Source organism: Capra hircus, chromosome 3 (genome assembly GCF_001704415.2).
Source record: "Capra hircus breed San Clemente chromosome 3, ASM170441v1, whole genome shotgun sequence".
Taxonomy (NCBI): Eukaryota; Metazoa; Chordata; class Mammalia; order Artiodactyla; family Bovidae; genus Capra; species Capra hircus.
Genome location: NC_030810.1, coordinates 90,922,294 through 90,934,103, shown reverse-complemented (window position 1 = coordinate 90,934,103; position 11,810 = coordinate 90,922,294). Strand labels below are relative to the sequence as shown.

Genomic DNA, 11,810 nt, shown 5'->3' with positions numbered 1-11,810 from the left:
TTTGAGCCACAACTGCATTCAAATGCTGCTCCCACTATTTAACTTCAGGTAATTTATTCGGTCTATACAGCCTGTTTTATCACCTGTATTATGGAGATTGTGTTTGTTATCCTTCCTATTCAAGGCTGTGAGGATTAAATGTTCAGTTTCAGTTGGCTCAGTCGTGTCCCGACTCTTTGCAACCCCATGAACCAGCAGCACTCCATCACCACACTACTGGAGTCCACTCCAACCCACTGTCGGATTTAGTCGCCCCATGCTTTGTTCAGTAAGAGCCTTAGAGGGAGCATTGTAACTTTGTACATGGGGCTCCTGAAAGATTTGCTACTTAGTTTTCCCTGATTGCAGTTCTTCAGGAACTCCCCTAAAGCCTCTTTGTGTGCTAATAAACTAAAATGCTTAATTAGTGTAACTTACCTCTTAAAGCAAATATTTAGATATACAAAAAAATGACTTTTTGATTAGTCATTCTTCCCGCTGCTTTTCTTTAATCAGCCATTCCTCTTGAAACCCAACAGAACTTTTAGCTGTAAGGACGGGAAAAGGTGTCAAGAAGAAAAGCAGAAAGGAAACCACTGCCAATGTGTGGAAATATAGAAATAAGACGGGTAAAATGATTTTAAATTAATTCTGTGGGAGTTACTTTTATCTTGGTCGATTTTCCTCATCGGTGAAACAGGGATAGTAACTTCCATTTATGTCTATTTGCATTTACATTTACAACTGCCCATCTAAGGCTTTCTGGACTGTTTCTCATTATCTCATTAGCTTTAAACGGACCCAAATGGTACCATTGCTGGCCAAGCAAGGACACTGCTTCAATTGAGGTTAGAATCACCGTTAGAGGTCAGTGTTCCATTAATGGCCAAAAAAAAAAAAAAAAAAACCGGTAAAGGAGAGGAAAGCTGCTTGCTTAAAACCTTAACCCATTCTTACATATTCATTTGAGGTCGCAACCATTCCTTTCTCCTGACCTGTGTCAGCCTGCTTGAACAAACAGTTCCCCTCGCTACCTGCCCCGCTCCTCCTTTATTTACCCTTGAGCACCCAGAAAGCTGAAGTCCCAGAGCGGTGAGAGGCGGGAGAGATTTAATAAGCCGCAGCTTGCCAGGTCTTTCGTTCCAGAGCAGCGCGTAAATTCACGAAAACATTTGTTCTTTTAGCAAAGGTTGAGAAACTTTCGGCCCAGGCTCGTGCCAGACCCTAGTTTCTGATGTCATGGAGCCCCCAGCCCACTGAGGAAGGCCGACAGTAAATAATAAAGCACAAAGAAATATAAAACATAAGGAAAGACGAGTGTTGCAAAGAAACGAACAGGGACTATAGAAATATCTGCACCGACCTACTTTAGACGGATGGCTGGGGAAGTCATTTCTGAAGAAGTGACCTGAAGGGTGATCTGAGGGAGCTGCTCAGGGCCTATACCGCCGCGGGGTAGCTCCCCAGCTCCTAGGTCCCGAGCCTGGCGGAGGCTCGGCGGGAAGGACCCGGGCCGGGGGCGGAGCCAACTTCACTGCAAACCCCGGAAAGCGGAAGCTGCAGCCCGGCTGGCACCGTGGTCTGCGGAGCTGCTGCTTTCCCGGGTCTGGGTCGGCTGAGTCACGGCCCGGCCCGGCCCGGCCTAGCGAGGGCGCGTGCCCGCCGCCCCGAAGCAGCTGCCACCCGGACCTTGGGACCTCTGCACTTGACTTTTCCGGCCGGGCACAAAACCTTCGGCCGTTGCCGTAGCGACTGGCAGTCTAGCGAATACCCCCTTCACTTTTTATCGTCCTCCTTTCTCAGTTCATTGTTTGGTTATTTTAGGGTCAGTCCGATGACCCTATAGGTCGGGCTTGGAGGGCGCCGGCTCTCTGGCGGCAGACTGCCCTCGTCTGGGCGCTGGGCAGCCGGCGGCCTCCGCGGTCTCCATGGTAACGGCCCGGCCGGCGTCTCTGCCTCGGGGGGAAGATGCGGCCTGCCGGGTCCGCCGCCTCGCCCCCGGCCTCACGGGAGGGCCGGGGCCACTGAGAAGGCAGGTCCCGGCCGCCGGACGGCGGGGCGTTGGTCGCCAGGTGAGTGCAGGACCTTGGAGAGAGGAGTAGGTAGGGTGCGGGTCAACTCCAGCGACCTCCCCTCCTCTCCTGCCTTCCTGCATCCCTAAACACACCCGCACAAAATCTCTCAGAGAGGCTCCGGTCGCCGCTGCGCCAGAGGGTTTTGTTTGTTTGGTTTTTTTTTTTTTGGTATGCTTTTTTTATTTTTTTTTCCTGGCAAACAGCCGGAGAACGAGACGGTCAGCAGCTTATGGAGAGGCTGAGAGAAGCGTTTTTTGACTTCTGCCCAAACTGGGAAAGTACCTTTAAACTACTGGACTCACCGACTGGTTTTCCTTCGTTTTCAGTGAAATCTCGTTCTCTGGCTGGAGACACAGATGGCCTCAAATGAGAGAGATGCTATATCGTGGTACCAAAAGAAGGTAATGTCAGTGTATTTTTATTTGTAAACATGCTCCCTGCAGAAAGCTCCCACAAAGAATACCTGTCACGTTAGTTTTTAATGAGTTTGGTAGTGCAGTGTATTCTTACATGGTATCTCAAATGGGAAATCTAGTACAAGGTCACTAGGTCTTTTGAATTCAGTTCCAGGTCCCCGCATAAGATTTTCAACCTTCCGTCTCCAGACTACATTCACAGTGTCACAGCAGTGCTATGAGAGTTTGCTTCTCATCAAATTGCTGTTTTTTTAGACATAAAACTTTTATCTGCACAGCTCAGACTGTTAGTGTCAGCAATCTTAATGAGCTGCCGATAACCTTTTATTTCTATTTAGTTTTCTACTGATATTTTTTCTTAAGTGGAAATATCTTTTAAGGTTTATATTTAATTTGAAATATTTTGGACATTGCTTCCAGCTAAGTTTGAAATTTTGAAGGAAATAGTCCTTGGAAATAATAATTTATCCTAGCCTCAGAATAGCGCAGACATTTCCCAGATATCATATAGACACTTTAAATAATTTCATGACTTGTGAGACTTGGCCTAAATAAAAAGGATTTCCTTTCCATCATTTAAGTAGCCTGCTTCTTTTTTCAGATTGGAGCATATGATCAGCAGATATGGGAAAAGTCAATCGAACAGACACAGATTAAGGTAAATTGATTTCTCTGATTTTTTTCCACTTTGTTTTACTGCATTAATGTGTTGTAAGTACTGGATTGTACTTACTTAAAAAAAAAAAATCTGCACTTATCCACTAAGATAGTCTTTGTTCTTTGAAGTTTATAAGGAAAACAACAGTACCAGTGGGATGATAAATGACAATTAACATTTGGCCTCCGTATGAGAGAAACAGAAAGGGTTAGTTGGTCTGTGATTAATTTGAAATCAAATATCCAGTATAAACGGAACTATGGCTTTTTTAACTGGCAGTAGTTAAGAGTTAGCTGTGGTAATACAAGGCCAATTTGCTAGAGCTTCAAGGTTTTCAGGTGGAGTTGTGAAAATGAACAGTCCAGGTGTTTTAGAGCATCTCCTCCTCCTGGCCTATCGCCTCCTTCACCCTTGCCTTTCGTCCCCCACCCCTCCCACTCCCTCTTCCTCTTTTTCTTCCTCTGCAAGTCAAATTAAATCCATTTGTTACCCGAATCACTTTTTCAATCACTGGTTTAGAGTATGATCTTAAGTATTTCAGGTTCTTAATGTTTTTCTACACTACTTTTGGATGTGAGCAGTTTCTTGGAGTTATTTCATGCTAACCACGAAACCAAAATTGATGTGTAATTGAGATGCCAGTTTATTAATTTATAATAGGGGAAGGAAGGGTTAAATAATCTAATGTTCCCAAACCAGGGCTGTGGGATCAATATGTGTTACGGGAGAGGAGGGGGGGTGGGGGTGGGGGTTGGGGAAGGGAGAGGTTGGGGAGGGGGGGTTGGGGGAGGTGTGGGAGTGTTGCAAATTAGTCATGGAATTGTTGCTTGGTAGCCATATGTAATTGCATAGTCTTGACAGATGTGGAACAGCCTAAAGACCATCCTGCGCTTAAAGAATGTCTATTGACCTTAATATTTAGATCTACAGATATAGGGTCTTAACCTCCTTGGAAAGTACTGAATAATGGCTGGCAGATTCTTGTTTTTGAACCTTTCTTTTTAAAAGATCTTTCCTCTGACCCTCTGTGAACATTAAAAAAAAAATTTATGTCTGGGTGTTATATTGCTTCAGTTGTGTCCGACTCTTTGCAACCCTATGGATTGTAGCCCACCAGGCTCCTCTGTCCGTGGACTTTTCTAGGCAAGAATGCTGGAGTGGGTTGCCATGCCCTTCTCCAGGGGATCTTCCCAATCCAGGGATCAAACCCACGCCTCTTAGGTCTCCTGCATTGGCAGACAGGTTCTTTACCATTAGCACCACCTGGGAAGCCCAGTACAACTTAATAGTTGGTTCTCTTTATCTCCAAGTCAGATTGGTTGGGCTGGGACATTTAAATCTCAGCTGAAATACTTTTAGGGCGTGTTCTTTTTATAAGCCAATCAACTAAGAAGTTATTAGAAATACATGGTACTTGGTTAACTTTTCATGATTTTGTACAGTCTCTGATGTTTTATAGAAATAGGAGATGGGGTTAGGATGAATAAATCCCCCAGTTTTATATTGTAGCTCTCAAATCCTGTCCTGTTGTTCTATTGTGAGCTCCAAAAAGTGTGGGTAGTAAGTCTGGTATAATGGAAAGCGCCCCAGTACTAGGAGTTGGATCTCCTTTTGTGAGCTGTCTCTAGCTTTGTGATCTTGAAAAAGCCCTGTAGTTTGACTGGTTTTGGTTTATTTATGTTTTAAAAGATTTTGCTTCCTGCCATACAATTTCTTTACCTACCTCTTTCCTCTACCTGATTTAAATATTTCCACAACTCTTATTTCCATGCCATTTTATACATACCCTCCTTTTGGTACACTGTATCCTGTGTTATTTGTTAACCTGTGTGTTTTCATGGACCTCAGGGACAGGAATTGCATTTTGTATCCCGTTTTTTTAGAACATCTTGATTCATACTAGGAACTTGGTATTTCTGTGTTTGATTAAAGCCCCACCTATTTTGTATATTTTTAATCATTGTTTTCTCATAAGATATTCTTAACACCTCCTTAGTGTAACAGTGGAAAGAATAAAATTAAAGAGAACGCTAAAATTTACTGTTAAGGTACCAAGGCCTCCCAGGTGCTAACATGGTTCTTGCCTTCATGAATTTCACAATCTAATGGTGGTGGGAGAAAAGCCAAGTTTTTAAGTGTGTTTAAGTCTTAGATGAAAACTGACAAAAAGTATAGGTTACAAAGAAGTATTTAATGCAATTTAAAACAGATTACATAAATATAATGATTTTTGAAAACAAAGAAAAAAATTTGAAAACAAAAAATTACATCAGATGACAGTATAATAAAGTTAGAAATTATATAATAAAAATATAATTCAAAGTTATAAAAATGATAAAAAAATCTTAACTTGGATCATGCAAAGTGGTAGCCACTGTACTACAAACATTTACTGAGCTACTGTCTTTAAAGCATTTTGCTAGGTGCTGATTACAAGGAGAAAAAGTATTTACAAACAGAAGTATAACAATTGTATAAGAGAAGAATAAGTAGCCCAATCTGGTTGAAATATAAGATATGCAAATGAAATGATAGATTATAAGTCAGTTTGGAGCTGAGTTCACTGTTCTAAGAACTTCAGACACTATATTAAAGAAAGTGAAAAAAATGGTATGGTTTTGAGTAGAGGAGGCACATCATATTTTTTTTGGAGGATAGAAATAAAAATGTAGTTATAACAAAATTTGTAAAGGGCTTCCAAAGCAATGCTTGATGAAATTATATCACTCTAAATGTCTATATTAACAAAAAAAAGTCTAGATTGATTAGGAAGGAAGAGTCACAATGATTCAAGCTAATATGAAAAGAATCAGAAATAAGTCAAAATAAAGTGGATGAAATATAAAAAAAAGTAAAACAAATGTTTATGTATTCTTCGTTTAACAGATATTTGTTAGCAGCTACCTCTCATGTGTAGGCAATAGGCTAGGCAATATGTCTGTATAATGATGAACAGAAGCGTTCAATTTTTTTTTTCATGGAGCTTATGGTAATGTAGGAGACAAAACAATAGTAAAATTAATCCTAGTAATGAATAAAAATTGCTTTGTGATAAGTGCTAAGAAAGAAAGCATTTATTTTCAAGCTGTTTTAACAGGGAAATGGACCTAGTCAAGGAAGTCAGAGAAACCTTCCCTGAAGAATTGATGTGTCAAATGAGATCTGAAGGATAAATAACAGTTAATTAGGTCAAGAACAAATACACTAATCCTACACAAATTCATTGATAAAGCTGAGGAGAGAGTGTGCTTCCCAACTCATTTTAGGAGACCAGTATTACCCTGATTACAAAGATAGCACCAGAGAATTTGTTGTAACTATACTACAAAGCTACAGTAATCTAGACAGTATGGTGTTGGCATAAACAGACAAATAGATCAGTGGAATAAAATAGAACATCCAGAAATGAACCTACACTTATATGGGCAATTAATCTACAACAGAGGAGGCAAGAATATTCAATGAGGGAAGGACAGTCCCTTCAATAAATGGTATTGGGGAGGCTGAAAAACTACATGTAAAGACTCAAGCTGGACTGCTCTCTCACATGATGAACAAAAATGAATTCAAAATAAATTTAAAACTTAAATGTAAGACCTGAAACTAAAAACTTCCAGAAGAAAACATAGGCTGTACAATCTTTGACATTGGTCATAGTAATATTTTTTTGGATATATATTTTCAGTCAAGGGAAATAAAAGCAAAAATAAACAGGGCTACAACAAACTAAAAGACTTCTGCACAGTAAAGGAAACTATCAATAAAATGAAAAGACCACCTATTGAATAGGAGAAGATATTTACAAATGGTTTATCCACATACACAAAAAATTCATACCGATCAACATCAAAAAAAGAAACAACCTATTAAAAAATGGACAGGGGATCTGAATAGACATTTGCCAAAGAAGACATACAGATGATCAACAGGCACATGAAAAGCATATTAACCATAAGGGAAATGCAAATCTAAACCACAGAGAAATATCACCTCACATGGCAGAAGGGCTATTATCAAAAAGACAATAAATTACAGTTGTTGTTGAAGATGTGGAGAAAAGGGAACATTTTTGCACTGTTGGTGGAAATGTAAATTAGTGTAGCCACAATGGAAAACAGTATGAAGATTCCTTAAAAAATTAGAAATAGAACAACCATGTGGTTTAGCAATTCTGTTGGGTATTTATCTGAAGGAAACAAAAACACTTAATTAGAAAAGATACATGCACTCCTATGTTCATAGTAGCTTTGTTTACAATAGCCAAGATATGGAAGCAACATAAGTGCTCACAACAGGCGGATGGATAAAGATGTGGTATCTATATACAATGGAATATTACTCATATGAGAATGAATTCTTGCTGTTTGTGACAACATGAATGGCCGAGAGGATGTGATTCAGAGTAAAATAGAGAAAGAAAAAAACTCTATGATTTCTCTTAATATGTGGAATCTAAAAAATAGATGAACAAATATAAAACAGAAAAAAAGCTATAGTTGTAGATAGAGTAAACAGGTGTTGCCAGAGAAGGGTTACAAAGGAAAAGAAATAGGTGAGGGAGATTAAGAGGTACAAACTTCCAGTTGCAGAATGAATGAGTCACTAGTATGAAATGTAGTGTGGGGAATATAGTCAGTAATTATGTAATATCTTTTCATGGAAAGATGATAATTAGACTTAAGGATCATCCTGAACTGTATAAAGATATGAAATTACTATGTTGTATAACATACTGTTTTAGGTCAATTATATTTCAAAAACCAACTCAGAGAAAAAGAGATCAGGTATGTGATTACCAGGGGTGGGGAATTGAGGGAGGGGTATTGGATTAAGGTAGTCAGAAGATACAAACTTCCAATTATAAGATAAATTAGTGCTAGGAATGTAATGTACAACATGATAAACCATAAATAATGCTTCTATATGTTATATATGGAAGTTGTTAACAGAGTTAGTCCTAAGTTTGCATCACAAGGAAAAAAAATTTTTTTCTATTTTTTAAATTTTGTATCTATCAGATGGTAGATGTTCACTAAATTTATTGTGGTAATCATTTCATAATGACTAAGAGAATGAATGTGTGTGTTTCCATTGTGAAGTAAGGTTTTCATAATACAGCATTTACCTCTGCTGCTGCTGCTGAGTCGCGCCAGCCGTGTCCGACTCTGTGCGACCCCATAGACGGCAGCCCATCAGGCTCCCCCGTCCCTGGGATTCTCCAGGCAAGAACACTGGAGTGGGTTGCCATTTCCTTCTCCAGTGCAGGAAAGTGAAAAGTGAAAGTGAAGTCGCTCAGTCTTGTCCGACTCTTAGCGACCCCATGGACTCCAGCCTATCAGGCTCCTCCATCCATGGGATTTTCCAGGCAAGAATACTGGAGTGGGGTGCCACTAGTTAATGCTAATTCTGATTCCGTAACATTGTAGGTGAACATCTAGAAAGCAACAAAGTAGAAAAATTAATTTGGCTCTAAAGTTAAGGCACTTTAAGCATCTTTAGTTAGAATAGTACTGATGCAGATATCCACAGGACCTATGTCTGGTAGAATACAATACAATGATATTTTTGCTTTTAAAATTTTCATTTCTGACTTCAAATGTAGCACAAGGTCATTGTTATTCCCATGAATATTATGCATATTTCAAAATTAGTGCACATGTTTTTTCTAGAGGGCTATTTTTGCCCCGGAAATGTCTAATTTTCAAAATTTGATTCCTTCTTAGATTTAACTTTGTTGCATTTAGAGTTTTAAACCTTTTTTTTTTTGATAAAATATACAGTTTGTAGTTAATTGGATAGAAATATAGGTTTCACTTAAAGAAATTGTTTGGCTGCATCTATTCAGTCAGACAGAACTAAAGATCAATATTGGCTCAATATCTAAAATAGAGAAACATCAAATTATTCTAACCTTTTATTTTTATAATAATTTTAATGGTTAAATATCTAAAAAAACTTAATCAGGAACTAGCATATGAGTGTTGATTGAGCACAAAATCAAAATTCATCTTTTAAAAATAGTTTTACTTATTTTTTTAAAATTTTTTATTTTGTATTAGGGTGTAGCCAGTTCACAAACAATGTTGTGATAGTTTCAAGTAAACAGCAAAAGGACTCAGCCATACATATGCATGTATCCATTCTCCCCTGAACTCCCCTCCCATCCAGGCTGCCTCATAACATTGAACAGAGTTCCAGGTGCTGTACGGTAGGTCCTTGTTGGTTTACCTATTTTAAATATAGCAGTGTGTGCATGACCATCCCAAACTCCCTACCTCTCCCTTCTTCCCATCCTTGGCCCCTGCCCCCCTGCAACCGTAAGTTCAGTCTCTAAGTCTGTGAGTCTCCTTCTGTTTTGTAAGTTCATTTGTATCATTTCTTTTTAGATTCCATAATATTTCTCCTTCTCTGTCTGACTTACTTCCCTCAGTATGGCACTGTCTAGGTTCATCCACTTTGTTTCAAATGGTGTTATTCCCTTCTTTTTAATGGTTGAGTAATATTCCATTCTGTATATGTACCACGTCTTCTTTATCCAGTCCTCTGACACAATTTTCCATATTAATACTAATGAAATAACACTGTTAGGCAAGCCAGGATTTTGAAACACAAAAGATAATTTACAAATTTGCTTGTGAGTCATCGTATACAGCAAAGTTATCATGACTTTCAGATCCTGAGTCTTTCCTTTAAAACCATTTTTTATGTGTTAATAAAATAAAACATGTTCAGTAAATATGAATATACAGGTTTCCCCCATTATCAAAAAGTAGAGTATTCCTATGAAACTTTTTGTAAGCCAAAGTAGCATAAAGTGATGAAGTAATTATCTTAGGACATATTTTGCCATCAGATGCATAAAATACACTGAGATACAGCACAGATGCTCACAGACATAGTTCAAAGCTATGGGGGCTTGATGCTGAGATGCCGAGTATAGTTCCTAGGGAAGGAGCTTGAACGATGATGAGCATTGAGACCACAGGTCCCCACTTGTCAGCAAGGTCTGTTGCACAATAGAAAGTCAAGAGTGAGCAACCTATGGCCCAGGGTGGGGGGACATCCTCAAGGGGCCCCCAGTGTGACTGAGTTCACAACATATTGACCATATACTCAAATGGAGTTGGTCAACTTGGGTAAGCAGTTTCAGCAAAAGAAGGGGAACCCTTGGCAGCATAGCTTTTGCAACTCTGGGATGCAGGGGTGGATGGTATCATTTGTTCCGGGGATGAGATGGAGTAGTTAGCATCCATAACTACTCACCCCTTGTTGAGACAAAAGTTGCAGAGTGCTTATGCATCTAACCAAACACACCCTGATAGAATGGATTAACGCTGCCATCCACATCATGTGGGCAAACATGGGAGAGCTCCCAGATGCTGACTCAAGTGATGAGAGAGCTGGGCATAAAGCAGTTGATGTTTAACCTAAATACCTGAGGCTCAGATGACAAGCATTTTATCGGTAGCATGTGAGATGCTGTTTTGAACAATGCCCCGCTCACCTCTTTTGGATATCTGTTATTCTGCACTGTATGTGGGGTGCCCCATCTATGAGGCCACCATGATGGTGGCTATCTTGGAAGAAATAGAGGGTGGTGGCAGGCCAAAGGTTTTAGGAGTGTGAAGATCCTGAAGGGGGACTGATCTGGTGAAGACCCTGTCCAGGTGATGTAAATGCAGATGTGGGCCGATTTACTGGCAGTGGGAATTGACAGAAATAAAATTGATAACAGCCCAATGCTATACTCCTAGAGGGGCTTCCCAGGTGGTACTAGTGGTAAAGAACCTGCCTGCCAATGCAAGAAGCATAAGAGACACAGGTCTGATCCCTGAGTCAGGAAGACCACCTGGAGGAGAGCATGGCAACCCACTCCAGTATTCTTGCCTGGAGAATCCCATGGACAGAGAAGCCTGGTGGGCTGCAGTCCATAGGATTGCAAAGAATTGGATATGACTGAATTGACTTAGCACATACTTCTAGAGTTACGGAAGCAACTGAGAACCGAGCAGAAGTTTACCAAATGGGAGACGCATACACAGCAAGAGACACGGGCGGTTCAGTTAAAATATTTTATGGTGCCCAAGGGTACTCCTTCAGATGCCCTTTTCCACTTGAATAGGGCTCAGGCCAACATGCCTGCCCACAGTGCCCAAGCGGGGATGGGAGGCCCCATGTAGAACTTGCTATTCACTGGTCACTGGCTAATATACAGAGTAATGGCCCTGGTTGACACCGGTGCTGGACGCAGGCTTGCTTATGGCGAGCCAGAACAGTTTCCGATCATAGTGCGCACATTGATGGCTGTGGCAGCCAAATGGTTAAGGTAAGAGCTGTGTCCTTACCTTTAGAAACTGGGTGACTCCCTGTGCAGGTGAATACTATGTATGTGTCCCTGATTCTAGAATATATTTTGGGGATAGACGTTCTGCAAGTCTTAATGTTATAGACCTCTGTGGGGGAGTTTCGTCTCTGAATGCCTGTGGTGAAGGCTGTTGTGAGGGGCTATACAAAGCATCCCTCACAGTTACTGCCAGCGCCTTGGAGGGTGACAGCTATGAGGCAGTGTCACCTACCAGGTGGCTATGAAGAAACAGGCACCACCATTGCTGAGCTGGCAAAAGTGGACGTTGTACAACCCGCTTGTAGTCCGGTCCGTTTAACTCCCCCGTGTGGCCTGTT

At 40.5% G+C, this 11,810-nt stretch overlaps 1 protein-coding gene across 6 annotated transcripts in view; it reads left to right on the top strand.

Moving 5' to 3' along the window:
* Nucleotides 1,813–11,810, top strand: part of PHTF1 (putative homeodomain transcription factor 1) — a 71,898-nt gene continuing 61,900 nt past the window's right edge. For all 6 annotated transcript variants that reach the window (XR_001295467.2, XR_001917854.1, XR_001295466.2 and 3 more), the window contains exons 1-3: nucleotides 1,813–2,051; nucleotides 2,381–2,455; nucleotides 3,072–3,128. Coding sequence is in view for 2 of the 6 variants with exons in the window: in XM_018045933.1 (XP_017901422.1) it covers nucleotides 2,411–2,455; nucleotides 3,072–3,128 (102 nt within the window). In the remaining 4 variants the exon portion in view is untranslated. The remainder of the gene's footprint in view (nucleotides 2,052–2,380; nucleotides 2,456–3,071; nucleotides 3,129–11,810) is intronic.